The sequence below is a fragment of the Miniopterus natalensis genome, chromosome 20 (assembly GCF_054644295.1).
Source record: "Miniopterus natalensis isolate mMinNat1 chromosome 20, mMinNat1.hap1, whole genome shotgun sequence".
NCBI classification, from domain to species: Eukaryota; Metazoa; Chordata; class Mammalia; order Chiroptera; family Miniopteridae; genus Miniopterus; species Miniopterus natalensis.
In genome coordinates, this window is record NC_142100.1 from 4,380,650 (window position 1) to 4,403,101 (window position 22,452).

Below are 22,452 nucleotides of genomic sequence, written 5' to 3' on the forward strand. Positions count from 1 at the left end.
CTACTGGACAGTAAGCTTGCATTCTTATTTGGAAAAGGTTGACACAGCTATGGAGCTTAAGTGTAACAAATAAGATGTGAATCAGAGAGACATGTATTCAAACACCTTTTTAAACTTTGTGGGGAGTTTTTCTCTCTCATCTACAAAATAGATAGATACGTTGCATGGCTGTTACGTTTAGAAATGATGTAAATATTGCATCTGAAATATAACGCATTCTCATGATCTTCACGATTATTCCTTCTGGTTTTCTCTATTAGGCTACAGTTTATCCATAGATTTCGTGGGTTTCAGTCTAGAGCCCTAGAGAGTAAAGTTTTGTGTAGGAATTGTGTAGGTACATGATAGACCTCTCATTCGGCAAACGAGCCATTCAGATCAGTGCAGGAGACAGTCCGACTCCTCCGTCATCCCAAACAAGAAGGTTTCTTCCTCCTGTTGGGCATCAGATTATTTGCTACGTTTCTTGAAGCTTTTAGGCACTATTTCTAACAAGGTCATAACATTTTGTTATAGTGCACTGGTTTGAATTTAGGCCAAATGCTGTATTTCGATTATAAGAATGTGATTCGTTTTCAAAGGTGTCATTTGAAAGAATTGGTTGGGTTGCTCATGCACATGTGTCTCATCTCACTACTATCTGTCCAACCAGGTCGCTGGGGAGCAAGGAGACACAGAGTGCTCCCTGCCAGGCTTTGCTGGCGTACAAGTCAAAACCAAACAACCAAATATCTGTCGATCGTCTGATTGGATGTCATGCACTATGTCACCTTCCAGAGACATCCCTGCAGGGAAGTGCCTGAAGGCACCATTCACTCCCCCGGCATTCCCCCTCCTACACACACACACACACACACACACACACACACACCAGGAATTTGCTAATGAGCATATAAAACACTCTGGCATGGAGAGATCAGTAATTCTTATCCTCTCAGGCCAGAGACCCTTCACTTCCAACTAAGTATGAAGAAGCAGAAATACAGCGTTTTTACTTTATTCATATCTGCCTAAAGGCACATTTAATCAGAGATAAGAACCTGTTAAGGATTAAGCTTTAACTACATAAGTTAGTCGTTGAAGATTTGAAGACTTTTTAAGGCCTACAAATAGGCAGCATCTGATTATACTACAATATATATCACAATTTCCCTATTGAGTATTATTTTCACATATTTGCTATTGCAGACAACAGTGTGTTTGATATTCTAGACATCCCTCTTCCTCCTGACAAACTGCCTGTAGACAAACTCCAACAATCCACAAAGAATGTTACAACACCGTCTTAAAGCTTGGGTACATGCGTACTTTCGATGTATGAACCACTGTTGCTTAATTCAAACACAATGATCTAGGAAGAAAAGAAAGGCCAACGGTGAGAAAGGGGGAGCCTGTTCATCACAGGGTGAGAAAGACACAGGGATTTGCAACCTGGGGGTGAAGGCAGATCTGAGTATTTTCGAGACGTAAAGGGAGGGGTGGCGGTGACTCACCTCATTGTCATCTGGATGAAGCCAGGCACCAGGAAGGTAAAGTGTTTTCTGTGGTCCAACAAACCAATATCGCCCAAGGTTACGTCCATTGATAAACACACATCCGTGAGTCCATTTCTGGAAGGGATGGGGGCTTGAACATGGGGAAAGATTCACACTGCCAACGTCAAATGTAAGGCACTTGGGGAGTGAGCACAAGACTGAGATGCTCCGTGGCACTGAAAGTCAGTTTGCAATGGGATGCGTTCTAGAGGTTTCACCTGCTGTACTGGTTTAAGGACCCAACATTTTAATGCTAATTTTACTATTGTTCCTGCCCTATGATATATAATGCTATACATTTTTTAAAAGTAGGTGTTCTGCTTCCAGATAGAAGTACTTGGTAACAGAGATGAACACCACTGCTGACAACAGCAAAGAAAGCTACACAATTTTTTAATCTGTTTGCAATACAATTATAGCACCAAAATCTAGAAGAAAACTGAGAAGACGACGTGGAAGCAGATGCATGCGCCAGTGCTTCCCACTAGAGGATCTGCTTGTTCAGAAAGAGGTGGCCGAGAGGCTGGGCAGAAGCTTCAGAGCCTCACAAGTGTAGAGGAACCAAAAGTGCAAAGTGGAAACAGGGAACCTTATTAAGTAATATACACTCTGGGTTAGGAGTCTGGGGGCGAAAACCCTAGGAGAAGAGTAAACTAGAAGTAGTGCAGTCCCTGCATGGAAGCCTGGATTCACATCATTTCCGTCTTTGTAACTGTCGTAGGTCTAGTGTCCCTAGTCACCCCCAGACCTGGGGATCAATCTTCTGACATCATCTTAGGCCTTGAATTATTTCTAGCATTCCTCATCATGCCTGACACTCACCGAAAACATAAGCAGATGGGGAGGGAGGCAATATACCGAAAATGAAGAAGACCAACACGATGAAAGCAGATGCACAGAAGATGCCGAGAGCGGGTTTGTAAGAATCACAGGCCTGGAAATAACTGTCTAAGAAAGCAGGTCCAGAGAGGTAAACGAGAAGACTTAGAATGTGACAGAGAAGTGGAGGCTATAAAAAAGGCTGGGGGTTATTATCCAGGAGACAAGTACTAACGTGTTGGACAGGCTGTGGAGAAAAGAGACCCTCGTTCACTGCTGGTGCGAATGCCAACTGGCGCCGCCACTATGGAAACAGTAAGGAGGCCCCTCAAAAATTACGACTGGAGCTGCCATAGGAGCCAGCAGCCCCTCTTCTGGGTCCGCCCGAAAAGCTTGGGAACGTTCATTTGGGAAGATACACGTAGCTTTGTGTTCATTGCAGCACTATTCAGGGGGGCCATCGACGGAAACGTGGGGGTCCCCCGATGAGGGGTTAGCGAACCATGGGGATCGTTCCTCAGCCACTGAAAAGAGGAAATGCTGCCGCTTCCAAAGCACCGCTGGATCTCGAGAACCTCGTGCTGAGCGAAACCCGGCAGGTGACAGGACAGGGCTCCCACGCTTTCACTCGCGTGTGGGCGACAAAGCAGAGCAGGAGCCGCACGAAACAAACGAGCCGCCCACAAAGCCTCCTGGACTCGGGGGCAGCACGGTGGCTGCCGCGGGGGGTGGGGGCGAAGGAGAAAGGGAGTCAACCCCACGGCCACGGGAATCACGGGCCTCAGGGCGGCGCGGGCACCGGGAGCACACGGGGGATGCTCCATAATGCGTACACGTGCAACTCGCAGAATCCCATTAACCAATGTCACCCAAGAAATTTAACATACGATTTTGCAAATAAAAAAGGCTGTGATTATAGAGTAAAAATCTATAATGACAAAAATGTAATAATAAAAATTAAGAATTTAGCAGATGTTTTGAATAGCAGATTAGGTAAACTAAATAGAGAATACAGCTAAATAGAGAATTAGTCAGCTGAATATTAAGAAAAAAGAAATCTTCCAAAATAAAGCTCAGAGCGGAAAAAATGAGAAAAACCCATAAGACAAAAGATAGAGATGAGAGCGTTATAGGAAAATGGTCTCACATATGAAATTCGAGTCTCTGTAATACTTCCGTTTAAAAGACAAAAATTGCAAGACTAGATCTTAAATAAAGCAGTTATGTGCTATGTATAATAAAATAATCTAAACTATAAAGACACTCAAAAATAAAACAATTGAAAAGATTTAATAGGTAAACTTTAAGCAAAAGGAAGTGGCTATAGCTCTATAAACATCAGAAAAATTTGTCTATAAGGCACCAAGCATTACTAGCAACAAACACTTCCTGATAAAATTTTATATGAATATACATCAAATATAGAGAAGCTAACAGTATAGATTTGAAATAGGATATGAGCAACATTGATGGTATAACAGGAGAAATAAAATTCACAGCCACAAGTATTCTTGCCAGGGACATTATGGCTTTGACTCAAGACTCTCTAAGAAAGAACAGGTGTAACAAAAGAAAAAAAAGCAAAATAACTTCAAAAAGAAAGAATGGGTGTTTGAGAGACCAGAGAGAAGAGGGCACTCGCTTACCGGCAGGCTCAGGAAGGTGTCCTTGGGAGAAGAGCCGGCCTTCAAGGTACCAAGATAGAAGGCAGGGCCTGAGTGGTTGCTTTGGACAGGCTTCCAGGGGGCAGTGCGGAGCCTGGAAAAAGGGCCCTGCCTGAGGGAGAGGAAGGCCCTTCTCCAACTCCAGTCCCACTGCTGACCCCAGGTCTCCCCTGCAGGGACTCAGATTCTGCTTCAGAGGGACATGTCAGACTAGGGTCAGTCAAGTTATAAACGGGAGACGTGTTCTGGGCTTCCAGTCCTGATTCCTAAGACTCTATAATCCTGAGTAGGTCACTTCAATTCTCTGAATCTCGGGCCCTTCATCTGCAAAGTAGAGTTTGAAATCTGAGTTCCCTGCTCCCTCCAAGTGTCTACTGGGAGTAAGTGGGAACATACCTCTCAAAGAAGCTCATTTTCATTTCCAGAGAATAGATAGTGAAATGCTGCAGGGGAGTGTTATTGATGGTGACAGATCCAATTAATCCTGCAGGTAAGCGGTAGGAAAGAGATACGGTTAGGCACTGGGTAGACTCAGTGTCAGGGACAAAGAAATGTGGGCTGTACATGCCTTGTGACAAGGGGTCAGCCATTAGGGTGAACGCTTATCTGACTTGCTGGGACTCAAGGTTTCTGTATGTTTTCACACTACAGAGGAAGTTCCCCCTCTGAATATCAGAGCTTTCCTGAAATTCCCTAAAGGAGCCTAGATCCTGTCGAGGACAGGCCGGCACCGACACAGCTGCCCCCTTCCCTGCTCCGGAGCCGAGGGGCAGGGCAGGAAAGCGGGAAGGACGCTGCCCCTTTGGTCCTGCCCTCAGCCACCCACCGCCTAAGGGCCTCGCTTTTTCCTCCCAGCTCCGACGTAGCCCCAGGCCTGGGGTCCATGACGAGGAATTTCAGCCCATTCCTCAGGCCTAGAGCCCACCTTTTTGCTGGTCTTGAATTTTCCGGGAAAAATTCACTCGTCCTTGATTTTCCACCAGGATCCTCAGGAGCTGGCATTCCTGTTTGGGACAGACCAGTTCATGGAACCTACGGTCAGGCAGGGGGGTTACTCTAGAACCCACCTTTTCCTCGGAGACCCAGCTGGAAAGGAAGCCAGTGGGAGACAAGGAAGCCCCTGAGCCCAGCGTCCTCCCGCCTCAAGGACCCTGTTGTGGCTGCTCCACACTCAGCCTCTCCCTCCCCTGCTGGTCTGCCTCAGGAAGGGCAGAGGCCAGCGGTGCCTGGAACAGAGACCCCACCCGAGGCTGATGGCTGACTTGGCCCTAAGGGGAAATGCCGTTCACACCGAAGCGTGTCCGCAGCCCCTGGTGTATCTGGGCCTGCGAGGGGCAGTCGCGCACATAGTTCTAAAGAAACACTCCCCCTGGGACCCTGAGTGACAAGCAATACAAAGGGGCCCTAGCGGAGAGCAGAGGCAGGCCATCTCAGAGCCAGGCTGTGTTAGCATTTGAGTTGGAGGTCTGGCAGCAGACTCTTGGATTACATACCTTGACTTTAGGAACGTGTAAGTTGTCATTACCATAACCCAGAGTTCCTATCCTTGTCTCCCCCAAAAACACCTGCAAAAAGAAGAGCTGGTGTCAGGCGGGTTGGCCTGCCTGAGGAAAGAGGGAGGGGAGGCTGCAGTGGAGGGAGGGGTCACTACAAAGCAAGGGACCAGCCTGGGTGCTCACAGATGGCTGGAAGCTGGCAGGGAGGCCCCAGTGGACTTAGGTTGTGATAAAACAGAAAACAAGTCTCTTTGGTTTGACTTATATTTTCAATGCCTCGCACTTAGCAGCGGCTTAAACACACTATCGAACAGTAAAGGTGACCGTGACTCCCCACCCTCCCCATAGCAGAGTTAGGCTGAATGCTCTGCTTACCTCCATAGACAGCCTGCGGGCCTTACCTGTGCGTCGTCTTCAACGTGAGCATGGAGAAAACCTCCAGAGCAGATCTCAGTCTGATAAAGCACGAATCCATAGGACTGACCACTTCCATTATTTATCAGAAGATTCTCCATGTTGACTGATTGATAAGATATGACGGGCTGTGAGAGAGATATGACAGAACCAGGAGCCAGGGTGCTGATAAGTCAGAGTCCTTCCTCCTAAGACTTTTGCCTTTTGTGTTTTACCTCCTACTGATGATCCCCAAAGTTTTTTGCATGAGAAATGCTAAAATAGATGCTATGTGACAACTCTCTCGTGGGAGTGGGAGTGGGGTGGGTGTGGGTGGTGAGGGAGCAATTACTCTAATCATGAGAATTAACAGAGTAAAAAGCTGTGTTCTAACATAACTGAGGTCGAGTAAAGAATTATACACTAAACAAACATTTATTTAGCATCTACAATGTGTTGGGCACTTCTTTTTACCTAAAATGGTGACAGAAGAGGTAAAGTCAACATGAATTCAAGAGTTGACAGTTTTCAAAGAATTTCCACCTTTTCTTTAAAATAGGGCAGGTAGCCGAATTTTAAAGGGAGAGCGGGGACCTGTAGAATTTCCAGTTTCGCCTAGTGGATGGTGAATGAGTCGGGAACTCAGTTTCATGCTCCCTGGCTCCGAGCCTTTCCCATACGATCATGCAGACCCCACAAGAGCATCCACCTGGAGGGTTCATCTGAGCTGGGAAATAGGATCTTCTCATATTCTGCCCCTCCCCCCACCCCACTCATTCAAGGTCAAACCCCTTCACAGTCCACTAAGAAGGAGCTTGTGGGTCTTATCCCATAGTTCTAAACTGGGGGGAAAAGCAGAGAATGCATTTTAGCACGTCCAGTAAAGAGCCATGAAAGAATCTCTACTCTCTGGCCTCAGGCTCTTCCCCCATCCCGGTGCCCAGGAGTACTCACCTCACTTACGTACCGTAGGACATCCCACAGCGGCAAGAACAGGGATGGTCGAATACGAGGATACACAGCCTTCGGAGTGGGCTTGGGTAAGGGGGGCAGGGGAAATGCTGCAATGAAAATGGGCCAGGGGGCAAGAGCCTGAGCCGACTCCTGCCTTCTCCAAGCCTCCCATCCCTATGCATGAGCTCTCATGTCCCAGGGCCAGCGAGAGAAAGGGGTCCTGTCCTGGCACATGGCTGTACTTCCCCAGAGGGATGAAACTGCCGAGAGCTAAGCTGCAGCCGTTCTGTACGCACAGAGCTGACAGACAGACCCTCAAGGGCAGTGTCGCTCCAACAGACTGAAGGCTTTTTGGGAACAAGGCCTCTGCCTCATGCCTGTTGGCAATGCCAGTGTTCACCTACTTTCTAGCACATAGTAGATGGTTAATTAACTTTATTTAAAGAAATAAAATGAAATAGAATGGTTTTTGCTATTGTGTGTAAGGGTGTTATGTTATACATCATATTAAGAGCTTCACAAATAGTAACTTTCACAGTCATTGTAGGAGACGAGCGTCACTGTCTTCACGTTTCAGGGAAGGAACTGAGGCTTAAAGGGCTTAAAGACGCTCCTGCAAAACCACACAACTTTTATGTGGGAAAAGCCTGGTCTCCACTTGAGTCGCCCGGCTCTGAAGCGCTTCACTGCACTTCTGCCCACAGAGGAAACCCTTCCCTTTCCGCTCCCTGCCAACACCTGAGGAGGGCCCGCTCTCAAGCGAAAAGGGTTGCTGAGTACCTAAGACGGACCCAAGGAGTTTTCGAAGCTTGAAATACTTCTCTGTGTAATCCCCGGCCTCCGTCAGCACAGCGTCATAGTCTGCAAGACACCAGGGCACTGTCACTGGCAGGCAACCCTGCACAGCAGGCCCTGTCTCAGCGCTTCTGGCATGAGATGGGCCAGAGCCACCAGAGGGAGACAGGAGACACATTGTCCCCACCCCTGGCCCAGTTGATCCCAGGCTAGGCTGTGGGGGACTGATGCCAATATAGGAGCACTCCCCTCAACCCTTCCTGGGAGCTGAGGCTGCTGTGACACTGGGCTCATCCTCTGTCTCACTTTCTGGTGGACACTCTCTTGTTCCTTCATCTAGTTGCCCAGCTGTGCCTATCGATGCCCCTACAGCAACCACCATTAGTAACCCCTCTCTCTCGGAAGGTTCAAGTCAAGGGGTTCATGTACATGGTGAGGGGAGCAGAACTTTAGGCCATGGGCAGCCCCACCTGCTGCAATCACCGCCAGTCAAATCGGTAGAAAACCCTCAATACTCAGCATAGATTATAGGCAAGAGCCCAGTGATGCCGGAATGTTTTCAGAGCCTCTGGTAAGTTCCAGCACCACCTCTGCTGGGAGGGGAGCAGGTCCGCGATCACTTGCCATAGCTAGTGACAACACTTTTGTGCGTCCCAAAATTTGTGGCCCCATTTATGAAACCGAAGTTGGTTCCACCATGGAACATATACACGTTGAAGGAGATCTTAAATCTGATGAATTTAGACACAGTCGTTTCAACATCTGTAGAGGAGAAATATAAGAAAGTAGAGAAAATTAAAACCACTAATTTCAAAAGATATATGCACCCCTGTCATTGCAGCAGCATTTACCACAGACAAGATATGGAAACAACCTAAGAATGGTCATCAAGACGATGGAAAAAAGAAGAAGTAATGCGTATACGCAATGGAATATTACTCAGCCATAAAAAAGAATGAAATCTCACCATCAGCGACATATGGATGGCCCAAGAGCGTCTTATACTCAGCGACATAAGTCAGACAGAGGAAGACAAATAGCATAGGATTTTACTTATATGTGGACTCTAAAGAAGAAAATAAAGGAACAAACAAAACAAAAACAGACTCATAGATACAGAGAACAGGCTGATGGTTGCCAGATGGGAGGGGGGTTAGGGAACTGAGTGAAAAAGGTGAAGGGATTAAGAAGGATAAATGACTAGTTACAAAACAGTCCCGGGGATGTAGAGTACAGCACAGGGAATACCGTCAATAATGTTGTAATAACTATATACGGTGCCAGGTGGGGACTGGATTTATCAGGGGGATCACTTCATAAGTTACATAAATGTCTAACCACTGTGCTGTACACCTGAAACTAATACACAATAATATTGGGGGTCAAAACAAATAAACATTTTATATCACTAATAAAAAAAATTAAGCCTGGCCGGGCGTGGCTCAGCGGTTGAGCATCGACCTAGGATCCAGGCCACCGGGTTCGATTCCTGGTCAGGGCACATGCCCGGGTTGCGGGCTCGATCCCTAGTCGGGGGCGTGCAGGAGGCAGCCAATCAATGACTCTCATCAGTGATGTTTCTATCTCTCTTTCCCTCTCCCTTCCACTCTCTGAAATCAATAAAGATATATTTTTTTAATGAAATTTAAAAAAAAAAAATTAAGAGAAGACAGAAGTCACTGGTGAAATTTTATCATTCTCAGTCCCACTCCCCAATCCATTCAATTGTTTCGTCCTTCAACTCCGCTAAGACTCTAACCAGAAAATAGGCAGGATGGGCCAGAACTACCCCAGCAAGCACGTCTTCTTTCCTAGAGCCTTTATAAAAAGTTAATTTTCTCAGAGTATGGACATAACTGGGCTCCTAACTACATATATTAGATAATAGCCTAAGAACCCTTATGTCACTTAAATAGCTAATGTTCATTATGTTCTCTGAAGTTGTATAAATAATTAGCATCCCCTTATTACTACCTCCTAGGGAAATATCTCTGGGGACCCTGGTTTAGATCCCCTTCAACAGTCCACAGTGGCTGCTCTGTCTTTAGCCACAGAAACTCTGGTTTGTCACCATGATTTAACAGGTATGAAGGTCCTTCCAGGGGCCGTAATGGAAGGCGGGGTGGTGCAAAGTCAGATGTGGTTCACCCCTGGCTGTGCCCTTCACTGTCTCTATGACCTTGAACGGCATATTGTTTTCTCTCACAGCCTCTTCTTCCATATTTGTTAAATGAAGGGCCACATTCCTACTAACTACATCATAGGACTGATGAGAGAATTAATTACTGAGAGAATATATGTAAGAAACACGTCATAGTGCCTGAGGTACAAGTGATCAGAGAGATGGTGTTTCCGGGGGGGAAGGGGGGATCTACTTTTCAGGCCAAAGCAGGCTTTTCTCAGTTGCTCGGTACAATTCCAGGGTTCTCTTTCCTTCAGGCACAAGGGAGCTTGTTTTCATAATAGCGATTGCAAAATATCTTTAGCCACAAAATACTTTCATGAACAACACCTGCCAGGCACTGATCTGAGGGTTTGCGTGGGTTGCTGCATTTATCCTCACAACAACCCTGTGAGACAAGTTGCAGGACAGTCCCTGTTTGCAGATGATAACACACACTCAGAGGGAAGGAAAGCCGCCTGGTCATGCGGCTAGTGCTGCGGAGCTGGGATTGAAATCCTGCCCCTTTGGCTCCAGGGTCGCCCCTCTCAGCCATCGCGGCTGTCTTGTCCTGATGATTACGACCACGCATTCGGCGACTCCCTAGCAACGGCCTGCGCACTTTCCAGAGATGGTTAAGACTTTTGGCAAATGCATCGCCTTCTTCAGAGACGTCATCTTTTCAGAGACCCTCTGTGACTCCCTGATGCCCCTGCAGCTCTGTCCCTGTCTTTTCCATCGCTGCCTCCTCTGACTGATTCAAAGCATTTGTCAGATATTGATTGTTTTAATTATCTGTCAGATCCACTAAAGTACAAACTCCCTGGGAGTAGGAACCGGGTAATTTTTACTCTCCAGTGCACCTTTGGGCCTAGCTATGTCCCTGTACGTAATATGTGTTGAATTAACAGTCCCGGTTGAATGAGCTGATTAACCAGCAGAGAAATGTGTGAATGACCTGTCACTCAGGGGGTCTCCATTTGATTCAGACACTGGGAAACACTTACGGCGGGCGTCTTTAACCATGTGTTTATCTCCCCATGTGTCGAACCAGCCGACCCAGAATTCCATAACCATAATGGGCATATTTGTCTAAAAACAAACCAAATAAAATACTGTCAGACAATAAGAAAACAAGTCAGAAAAACTGAATACAGCAGATGAGGAACTCATGCCTCTCACATTTTTCTGAGTCAGCCATGCTCCCCTCACCCATCACACCTCTGGTTTCTCCCCTCCTTCTCAACACCATGATCACCAGGCTCCTTCCAGCTTTTTTTTTTTTTTTTAAATACATCTTTATTGATTTCAGAGAGAGGACAGGAGAGGGAGAGAGGGAGAGAGAGAGAGAGAAACATCAATGATGAGAGAGTCACTGATCAAGCTGGCAACCTGGGCAAGTGCCCTGACCGGGAATCGAACCCTGATCGCCTGGATCCTAGGTCGACGCTCAACCACTGAGCCACACCTGGCCGGGCTCCTTCCAGCTTTAAGTGCCTCCCTGCTCTACCTGGATAGCACCTTCTATAACTGCAACCTTGTCATATGCAAAGCTGGCACTGAAAGAATCCGCTTGGGATACACAAAGACCTGACTGCAAATCCCCACGGAGAAACTGAGGCTCAAAGGATACATTGTGGGTAAGTCCAGAGACACAACTCAAAGCCAGGTCTGAGCCAAACTATCAGCCACTGACTGATAGTGTCTATGAAGTACATCATTTAAAGGATTCAAAAATGGCAGAGTAGGTAGAAGTTACGCCCGCCTCCTCCCTGGAGCACATCAACATTACAACTAAATTACAGAAAAGTCAACCTGGATAACCAGCAGAAGACCAGCTGAATAGAAGTCTTATAACTAAGTATTTACAGAAGCCACATAGAGACTGGTAGGAGGGGCAGAGATGCAAAAAGGGCTGGCCTTGCACCCATGTGTGGCGGCTGAGGATCCGGAGGGATGACTCAGCTACAGAGATTCCCCCTGAGGGGTGAGGGGTCTCAACCCCATGCTGAGTTCCCCAGCCCAGAGCACCAGTGCTGGGAAGAGGACCCCATATAATACCAACTGTGAAAACCAGTGGGTGTTCCATCTGCCAGGTGAGATGGGAGTCTGCTAGGAGTCCTGGCATTCCCTTAAAGGACCAGCAAACAAAATCTCATTCATGGGCACTCACCCTGGGCTCCAGCAGAGGGACAGCAGCTCAGAGGGGACTGGAGTCATAAAGGGAGAGACTGAGTTGGGTGGCTATTAGGAGAGGGCTGGAAGGACAGCTGCAATTGTCCCTATATTGAGTCCCTCTTCCACATGGCCCACAGACACCTTCTTTCCTGCTCGAGCACTCCCCTCTGGCATCAGCCTGGTGAGCTACACTAGCCCTGCCCTGCCAAGCTCCCATAAGGCTCTGGGATCTGCTGCCAGCAGCCAGACTAGGCCTGCATTGCACTTTCCCTTGAAAAGCTATTCAAGGAATTCTGGGCAAGATCAGGGCACCCAGAGACCCACAAGCAGAGGCTGAGCTATGTGGTTTCAGTGCAAGGGATGTCTTCCCACACACCTGGCAGGTGCAACCATTCCCGGGCAGAGCTCTCCCTCCAGGAGACCAAATCTTAATCTATTTTAGCCTGATGAACTCTACTGGCTCCACCCTGATGACTGCCTAACACCCCGCCCCACTGCAAAGGCCCATAGGGCCCAGGCAAGAGGTGGCTGGCCTCAGGGTACCCTAACACTTCTCCTGATTAGCCTCAGACTCAGCACTGGTGCCAAGTTTGAACCTGTATCAACCTGGTGAACACCACTCACCCCTACCTGCTGGCTCATTATGAAATTGCCTCACAAAACTCATAGAACACCTGAGGCTCCTACAATAAGTCAGCCTAGCGGGCTACTGGCAGGCAGCAACGAATCTCAGGATATCTTGGGCCTTTTGCTGACCTGCCCCAGGCCTGCTGCTGGTGACAGATGAATTCAGTTGTCACTTTGCCCCTTCCGCAGGCACCCAGGCCCAGCACAGGCAGCTATCAATCATGGATCTTTCTGTAGCTCCAAACAGAGAGCCCAGGGCTGGTCACAGGCAACATCTAACATTGACTTGCATCAGAATCCCTCCCAAGAGGTCCCTGTACCAACACAGCGGCTGGCTGTCTTCAGACCACATCAGAGCATGACCCAGTTAGGGCCACAAATGGCACAAAAATGGGAGATCTTGCTGGGGCAAGTTGTACTTCTTGGGGTCAGTCCCCACGCAGCAGCTCATACACTGTGATCAGGGTCAGTTCTCCCAGTAAGCCAGCCTGAGGACCAACCCCACCAATAGATGGGCCAACAACAATCAAGACTCAATGACATGCCCCACACAGGACACACTCCTGGAATACTCAGATCAGATATTCAAGGAGGCTGCACCACTCAGCCCCACAGGGCACTGACTGCATAAGGTCACCGTACCAACACTGGGAGACATAGCAGATCTACCTAATGCATAGAAACAAATACAGAGAGGCAGGCCCTGGCCAGTGTGGCTCAGTTGGTTGAGTGTCGTCCTATGCACTGAGAGGTCGCCAGTTCAATTCCCCATCAGGGCACAGGCCTGGGTTGCAGGCTTGATCCTCAGTAGGGGGTGTGCAGGAGGCAAACGAGCAATGTTTCTCTCTCATCGATGTTTCTCTCTCTCCCTCCCTCACCCTTCCTCCCTCTCTCTAAAATAAATAAAAACATATTTTTAAAAAAGATTTAAACAAATACAGGGAGGCAGCCAAAATAGGGAGACAAAAGAACATGCCCCACATGAAAGAACAGGAGAAATCTCCAGAAAAAGAACTTAAATGAAATGGAGGCAAGGAACCCACCAGATACAGAGTTCAGGTCATAAGAATACTCAGGAGCCCTGATCAAGTGGGATTTATTCCGGGGATGCAGGGCTGGTATCATATCTGCACATCAATTAATGTGATCACCACATAAGCAAAATGAAGAATAAAAATCACATGAGCACATCAATAGATGCAGGAAAATCAGTCGACAAAACCCAGCACCCACTTATGATAAAAACTCTCAGCAAAGTGGGAATAAAGGGAACATACGTCAACATAATAAAGGCCAATATGACAGACCTACAACCAACACGGTGCTCAACTTGGAAGAACTAAAAGCGTTTCCCTTAAGATTGGGGACGAGTCAGGGATCTTTATTTGCACCACTCTTTGTTGTTATCAGCACCTGAGGGTATTTTTTCCACTGCTCTTCAGAAAGAGTAGAAGGGGTTGGGGGAGAGAGATAGCGCTTGAGAAACATCAACGTGAGAGAAACACCTCGGCCGGTTGCCTCCCACATACACCCCCCACCCAGGGGGCGGGAAGCAAACCCGAAACCCAGGTACATGCCCTTGGCCAGGAATCAAACCCGTGACCCTTTGGTGCTCAGGCCTCCGCTCTAACCACTGAGCCACAAGGGCCAGGGCCATTTTCACCTCTCATTCAACAAAGTGCTGGAAGTCCTCACCATAGCAATCAGACAAGAAGAGGAAATAAGAAGCATCCAAATTGAAAAGAAGGTAAAGCTGTCATTATTTGCAAATGACATGATACTATATAGAGAGAACCCTAAAGATTCCTCCAAAAACCTAGAACTGATAAATAAATTAGTAAAATAGCTGGATACAAAATTCAGAAAAATGGTTGCATTTTTATACACCAATAATGAACTTTCAGGAAAAACACTAAGGAAACAATCCCGCTTACAATTGCATCAAAAGAAATAAAATACCTAGGAATAAATTTAACCAAGGAAGTAAAATATCTGTACTCAGAAAATTATGACACTGAAGAAAGAAACTGAAGATACAAATAAATGGAAGCAAATACCACACTCATAGATAAGAACTAACATCATTAAAATGTCCAAGCTACCCAAATAAATCTATAGATTCAACACAATTCCTATCAAAATACCAAAGGTGTTTGTCACAGAACTAGAACAAATAATCCAGAACTTTGTACGGAGCTACAAAAAACCTGGGATGCGACAGCAATCTTGAAAAATCAGAAAACAAAGCGGGAGGTATTGCGCTACCTGATATCAAATTATACCACAAGGTCACAGTAATCAAAACAACATGGTACTGGCATAAAAACACATAGGTCCATGGCACAGAAAAGAGAGCTCAGAGGTAAATCCACCTTTGTTAAGTGAATTCACGCTCAGTACAGTCGTTCATTCCCACCATCTGCATAGCCTGGCTCAAAAAGGCTGGCCCACCGAAGCCAGGGCGGAGGCGTCTGTCAGCGAGACACACGGCCCATTGTCAGGCTCTGTCCTCACAGAGGAAGGAGACCATCTTCTCCCTCTGATTCACCTCGAGTCACCCTGTCTCCCTTCCTCCAGTCACCTGTCAGGTGCTTCACGAACAGAGGTGACAGAAGCAGAGTTTCTTCTTTATTCCCCACGACAAGAGACAGAAACTCCATGAATTGCTTTGGAACCCAGCTGAGACCCCAGGGGGAAGCCACAGGCTTTGTCAGGCCTCCGGTCCTCACTGAACACCAGGTGCACAGGTTGGGGGGGGCACGGCAGGCGAAGGGCTAAGACTTTTCATCTCTCAAATGGCCTTACCTGCATACTATGAAGGTTCTTGAAGGAATCCTTCTGAAATGAGTTCATGTTGATGGTGGCCAGCACTGTAGAAAGAAGGGAGAGATGCTGTGTGAGGCACAGTGACAAGTGCTACCAGGGAAGGGACAGAGGCCCAGCCCTTGCACACGAAAGGCAGTTGTGCTGAGCAGTGAGGATAGTGAGAGGCTCCTTGTGTCCCTTGTTGAACATGCACAGGGCTGTCATTGGACATCTGCAAGGACAACGTTACCTAAGAAGGGCAGTTAAAATTAACCATATTTTGTGCGGAGAAATGGAACAGGCCAAGGTCACACAACTTGGTCAGACCTGAGAACTGAGTGCAGGTTTCCTGATCCCAAGTCCGGCGCACCTTCCACTGCACCAGAATAATGTGGGGAAGAGCCACCGAAAAGGAGGTGAGAACAGCAGCCTATAGGAGCAGCCGTCTTGCACTGACAGATACCACCTGACAGATATTCCCCGGAGCCATCTGGCTGCTCACACCTGGGTCACTTCCCTCACTGTCATCACCTTATGGCATTGTTCTGAATTGTTCTGCTACTTTATTTTCTAGGACCCGCTCAGAGTCCACAGTGCACCCCAGGCTGCAGGACCCCAGGGCTGGGTCCCTGCAGAGCCGGCTTCCCGACACAGCACCCATCTTCTGCTGCTCCGTGGGTTTCTCGATGCTGCTGGAGACAACTTCCATTCTAACCATGCCCAGCACCAATGCAGGCTCTCAGCCACAGAGAAATTATGAAAGGTGGAAATATTTCTACATAACACATAGACACACACAACAGCGTGGTGATGGCTGGAGGGAAAGGAGGGTGGGGGTAGGCGGAGGTGGGCAAAGGGGAGAACGGGCCTGGAAAGAGACTTGGCTGGGGCGATGGCGCGGTGCAGTGTGCAGACTATGTTTTGTTGAGTTGTACACTTGAAACCTGTATGGTTTTGCGAACCAGTGTCATCCCAATAAATACAAGTAAAAAATAAAAAAGGAAGGAAAGGCAGAAAGGCATACGGGGGACAGAAGGGCTCCCTCCAGCTGTGCTGTTGGATGGAAGCAGGAGGGAGGAAAACGACCGAGCTGCCAAGGGAACTCTGCTGTGACCTGAGTTCTCACAGTGTTATCACACCTCTAGGTCCACGCAATGCACATGGGGAAGGGAGGCATCCGAGGTACCCTTGGTTCTTTCTCACACTTGTCCAAGTTTCGAGCTGGCTGCTTAGGAGCCTCAGTTCTCCCTTAAAATAAGCCTGAATTTGTACCTCCTTCTATGCTGCCTTTTTGGTATTCGCCATCCGCGTCTGAGGTCAGGAGCAGCTCCACAATCCCTCTTCTCAGCAGGGCCTATTGAGGAAACTGGACAAGGTGAGCCCGCTCTTCTTTCTCCCTTGGGAAGAAGGCATTTAGGACATAAGCAGAGCAGGGCCCAGATGGACAGAGTGAGAACGAGAGAAAAGGTTGGAACCGAGAGCCTGACCCCCCGCAGCTCTGTCCCAGTCTGGTGTTTTTCCCGGTGACGCAAAAGCCACAGAGGCTGGGCTCTGACACCCACCCCCGGCCTCAAGGGGAAAGGGCAAGGCTGAATTTATGAGGAAACGCCCTGAGGAAGGCTCTGAACCCTAGAGAAAGAGAAGGAAGGCTGGGCAGCTTTGTGCTTGAAGGGAAGAGGGGAGGCCCTAAGGAAGGTCAGAGAAACTTCACAAACTTGGGTCCTACCTGGACACTAGAAGGAAGCGAGCAAGCCCGCCACGGCTTTGGAGAAGAGGGGGCCTAATTAAAAATTCATATTTCCTAAGGGCATAAGAAGCAGACAATGACCAGAGGGCAAGAGGGCCCTATCTGTGTGTCTTACGTGCTCACTGAGCCACAGCTGGGACTGGGAGCAGAGTTGAGTAGCAAAATTTTAAAATCAAGGAAAAATACTACTGGCCGAATGAGATTGATTAGTGGGGTCTGGTGTGAGGCCCCTGAGAAACGTTAGGGAGGGGATTTCTTGCAGACCTTGAGGCTCCAGAAGCCCCAGGTGGAGGCAGGAGCCCAGCCCCGCCTCCTGCCTCTCTCATCACCTGCTGGCTCTTTCCCGCCCCGCTGGCAACTCGTGCCCCTGCTGCTAGGCATCCCACCCAGAGGTTTCTGAGCGGACCGAGCTGGCATGGGACCCTGCCTCCTGCTCAGCAGACTGGGGAGGGGTCCCATTTAGAGGAGAACTCGTCAGCTTCCTAAATGAGGAGAGTCAGGGACAGGGAGGAGCCCCACGCACCAGCAAGGGCACCAGCAGGACTGCAGTTGTGCCCTGGCCCGGGACATCCCCACAGGCAGGAGCTAAGGAACTGAAGTCATAAGTCGAGCTACAGGCCAGAGAGCTGCCAGGTGACCCCCTTCATCATCAAGTCCATGAAGCATTATTTATTTACTATTCACCAGCCCCCAGCTTTCATGAGAATTGTGGGTCACAGAGATCTTTTGCCATCACATTTGATCTCAGAATAAAGTTCTTTAAGTGCATCTTAATCACCCTGACTAAGCTGCAGATTCAGAGAAAGGGAACTCGACCTCCTGTATTGGAGGAACCCACAGGCCAAGGAGCCGGCGGCAGGCGTGGCCACCGCGCTGTGACCGCAGTGAGGGAGGCGAGCAGATCAGACACAGCAGGTCCTCTCACCCTCTGAAGATGAGGCATGTACTCTGGGTCCACCGAGAACGCCCCGTATTCGTTCTCCACCTGCACGGCGATGACGGGGCCTCCCTGGCGGTACTGAGACAAGCAGAGAGGGGACAGTGAGCTGCAGGGCTGGAGCTCTGGGTGTGCCGCTAGAGCCAACAGGGCTGGGTGGGGGGACTCTGTGCCCCAGCGGGTGCCTCCCCCGGCCCCCCCCCCCCCCACAGTCACCTGCAGGCCCTTGGGCTGCACAGGGAGTCTTAGTTCCAGTCTTTGTAAAGACAACCACAGCTTTTCCTCCGTTTCTCACACCAATTAGCTGTGTAAGTGTGAGCGTTCAAACCTACAAACTCACCTGCTTCCACACCCGCCCTGTCCACTTTCCGCCCAAGGGAAGAGTCGTCCCTCCTCCCTCCTCCTGCGTAGGGTAATGCCACCTCAAATTCCCGGGTCCCCTGCCTCCCACCACCAGCCCAGGAGCCCGTTCTCTGCACATCCCCTGTCCCTTCTGTCCTTTCACCTGTCTTTCCAAACCGCCTGACTCCACCTTCCTGGAAACTTAGTGCAGAGAGCGAGCTCCAGGACTGTTCCCTCCGCCATTCTCCTGCTCGCTCCATTTTTTCTTTTTTTAGATCTTTATGGCTGTTTCATTTTTAAATTTTTTTTGTTTTTCAGTTACAGCTGACATTCAATATTACATTAGTTAAGAGCCCAGCTTCTTGAATGAGGGCCCAGTTGTCCGCACTTTCTCAATTTTACCCAACTCCTCAAACACTGTGCAAAGCTTCCACCTGTCATACCACCCCGCCATTGGCACTGACCTAGTTGTGCTGACATTATAACACTTTTCACGCTGAAGTTCATCTCTCAGCGTCTTTCCACCCTCCAGCCAGCCCTCTGCTCTGGGAGCCTCTCCACGCGGAGGGTGGAGCCAGCTCTGAGGGTGAATGCTGACCCCTTTTCCCCCCAGGCTCCTACTGCCCCTGGGTCAATGCTCACTTTAAAGTGAGGTGTCCCTTTAGGACAAGGGCACGCAAGCTCCTGAGGTGGACAGAGGAGAAGGAGCCCGTTTGGTGGGCTCTCCTTTGTAGCCTCACCTCCGCACCTCCTGCCTCTCCCCTCCCACTCTATGCTCCAGTCGAGCTGGACGTCCTACTTCTTCAAAGCCCCCATTGTATCCCTTGTCATCTGGTCTCCACCCCCTGGCCTGGCCAACGCCTCCTCCCCCTTCAGGTCACTGTTACTTTTCCCGAAAAACATGCTGGGAGCGTGCCTCTCCCCCACACCCCCGCCTGCGGCAGTGAGCACTCATGTTGTGTTTGTCTGTCTCTCGTCTTGGGCTGTAAACCCCATGGGCCAGGGACCATGTGTGTGCTTTTCACCGCTGGAAGCTTATTTACTACACAGTGCTTGGCACATAGTAGGCACTCAATAATTATTTGTTGGAGGAGTGTGAGTATTCTGAACTGATGAACTGATTGTTTGTATTACTGAAGGGCATCTCCCCGCCTGAGCAGTGAGGTTTCTAATCACCCCGTAGTAGGAGAATTCACAGTTAGCCTTATGACGCAAACAGGATCAGAGGAATAAGTGTCTCCAGCAAAACAGTAAACACACTTTAAAAATTATTTAAATCTAACAGTTGAAACAGTGGAGATAACCGATCAAACCGAAAGACCTTAAGATACTAGTAATTTAGTAACGATAAGCCCTGTACATTCCATTTGCACACACAATTCCGTTTCTTAAAACCTCCCTAGGGTTTTCTCACCTCATGATCTCCCTGGATGGTTATCAGTTTGCTTTGCTTGCTGAATCTACGAGTGCTAAGCAGCATCTGCACTTGCTCCTGAACTTCCAGCCAAACATTCAGTCTTTCTAGTTTTAAGGGTCAGAGGTTTTTCCTGCCACCAAGTTCCACCTCGACTGCAGAAGTGAAGCCAGAAATGTGAGGCTTCAGCCCCTTCTTACAAAGGTCAAACCCTGGCTCCACCGACCAGACCCAGGCTGAATCGTGGAGACAAGTCTCCCTTCAGCACTGCTCACCTCTCCCGAAGTTGCTCTGCTTTATTTCCATTTCTAACCTCCTGCGTCTTCTCTGTATAATTACCCTAATAAGATAACTCAGACTCACAATTCAGAATTACTTACAAAGGGCTAGATCTGCATATTTTCCCTCAAAAGAAGAGTCTAAGACCTAATAATCCTGGTTTTTATCCCATCTCAAGCTATACCAAGAAATGTTCTTAAATTAACACTTATTTTTAAAATAATAACCATGTGCTCCTCTTGTTGGGGAGAGAGTAATATTTTAAAAATCAAAGACGCCCAGCCAGGCGTGGCTCAGCAGTTGAGCATCGACCATCACGGCCATCGGGGTTCGATTCCCGGTCAGGGCACATGCCCGGGTTGCAGGCTCCATCCCCAGTCGGGGGTGTGCAGGAGGCAGCCGATCAATGACTCTCTCATCATTGATGTTTCTCTCTCTCTCTCTCCCTCTCCTTTCCTCTCTCTGAAATCAATAAAGATATATTTTTTAAAAAAATCAAACACAGGATGGAACCATCGTGGCCTCACAGACGGCAGGGTGTGACACTCTTTGCTGTCACAGGCTGGTCTGAGCTATAGGTGTACACTGTGGAAATAAAGGCATTTCCTATCGAGTACACAATGTCTGGGCCGCCTGCCCGTGAAGAAGGGAAAACTTGTGGTATCTGTGCTCCCTGCACTGATGAAACTAAAACAAATTGGGATGCAAGTGATAGCAAGTGTACTCACAAAGGCACAAAAATGACACCTGTGGGCCAAGCTATTCATCATAACAAACTGGCAAACTCAAATGCCTGGGACAAGGGCACTAGTTAAATGAATCTCCATATATTCATATCATGAAATGCTTTGGAGTCATTAAAAAGAATGGCAGGTTTCAAAAATATATTCAAGTGACAAAAGAAAAACTTCCAATGAGAACTGTATATTTTTGTATAAAAAAGTACACATACACACATACACATGCGTAAGCATGTGCATAAATAATTTGCTTCCATGTGTATAGAAAGTCTATGGAAAGACAGGCAGAAGTCTGGTGAAATTGGTTGTCTCCTGAAAAGGTAACGGAATAGCTTTGGGGAAGGGTAGGAAGGGGCGACTTTATTTACCATAAACTCCTTTGTTCCTTTTCACCAAGTGTGCGTATTAACTGTCTAAAACGGCGAAGATCGTTAGGAGTGGAAATAAGCAGTATGGAGACCAGTGGGCATAGTGAGTTCGAGAACCTTCAAAGCCAGGCAGCCGCATGCCCAGGCTCCCCTCGGTCCTGCAGGCGTGCTGTGCGCACCCCAGGAGCCCTGGGGCACAGCTGGACTGAACACCCAGAGAGAGAGAGAGAGACAGACAGACAGACAGACAGCCTGGGCCCTCAGAGAGCCTGGGCCCGGCCTGCTCTGCCCACCAGTCAGACCAGCTCTGTTCCTGGGGCGAAAGGGAGGGTGGGAGGAGGGAGGGAGCTCTGGTTTCACCTGGAGAGGAACCATTCTGGCAATCAGATGATCAAAATATCGATCGACTGCTTCCACAAAGCCCTTGTGGGTTGTTCTCAGGGTCATCCTGGGGTCCTGCAGTAACCAGCTGGGGGAGAAAGCAGACAAGCTCAGAGTCTGCGGCGGAAGCAGGAGGCGGTGGAGGGGCAGCCAGCGCCTTCCCAGAGCTCCCTCCAGCAGTTTAATCTCCTGATCTCGTAGCCCTCAGGGTTCCTGGAAGATGCTCTCTGGACCATCTCACAGAGCTGTCAGATTTACAGGTGTCGTAGGGACACTTTACGGCTCAGGAGGTGCTACACCTCCATCATGGTCCACACTGCCCCACAATCCCCTACACACCCCTACACACTCACACCCACCCACACACATCCTCACACTCCCACACACACCTGAACACACTCACACACACACCCACACACTCACACACACATACCCCCACCCCCACATCCATACACACTCACACCCCACATCCCCCCACACACACACACCCTACACATACCCCACACCCCCACACATACCCCCCACCCACACACACCTCAATGGGAGGTCCTTTAACCTTTCACTGAATCCTTGTCTCCATTCTTTTTCAGTTGATTAAAAACCACTTTCTCGAGCCCTGGCCAGGTGGCTCAGTTGGCTGGAGCATCATCCCACACACCAAAAGGTTGCAGGTTCAATCCCTGGTTCGGGGCGCCTACGGTCAGGGCGCCTACGGTCAGGGCACTGGGGTGCGTACAGGAGGCAACCGATCGATGTTTCTTTCACATAGATGCCTCTCTTTCTCCCCTCCCTCTCTGTCTAAAAATCAATAAAAAAA

At 48.7% G+C, this 22,452-nt stretch overlaps 1 protein-coding gene across 1 annotated transcript in view; it reads right to left on the bottom strand.

Annotated features, from left to right (window-relative positions):
• Positions 1-1,223: 1,223 nt before the first annotated feature.
• The window catches only part of GLB1L3 (galactosidase beta 1 like 3), a 33,941-nt gene continuing 12,712 nt past the window's right edge, over positions 1,224-22,452 (bottom strand). The window contains exons 5-19 of the mRNA XM_087828763.1: positions 21,615-21,723; positions 18,100-18,192; positions 16,700-16,781; positions 15,428-15,492; positions 10,825-10,909; positions 8,281-8,418; positions 7,642-7,722; positions 6,862-6,968; positions 5,916-6,056; positions 5,512-5,583; positions 4,944-5,022; positions 4,415-4,502; positions 4,001-4,112; positions 1,494-1,610; positions 1,224-1,351 (exon numbers count right to left, since the gene is read on the bottom strand). Coding sequence (XP_087684889.1) covers positions 1,286-1,351; positions 1,494-1,610; positions 4,001-4,112; positions 4,415-4,502; positions 4,944-5,022; positions 5,512-5,583; positions 5,916-6,056; positions 6,862-6,968; positions 7,642-7,722; positions 8,281-8,418; positions 10,825-10,909; positions 15,428-15,492; positions 16,700-16,781; positions 18,100-18,192; positions 21,615-21,723 — 1,435 coding nt within the window. The 3' untranslated portion in view covers positions 1,224-1,285. The remainder of the gene's footprint in view (positions 1,352-1,493; positions 1,611-4,000; positions 4,113-4,414; positions 4,503-4,943; positions 5,023-5,511; positions 5,584-5,915; positions 6,057-6,861; positions 6,969-7,641; positions 7,723-8,280; positions 8,419-10,824; positions 10,910-15,427; positions 15,493-16,699; positions 16,782-18,099; positions 18,193-21,614; positions 21,724-22,452) is intronic.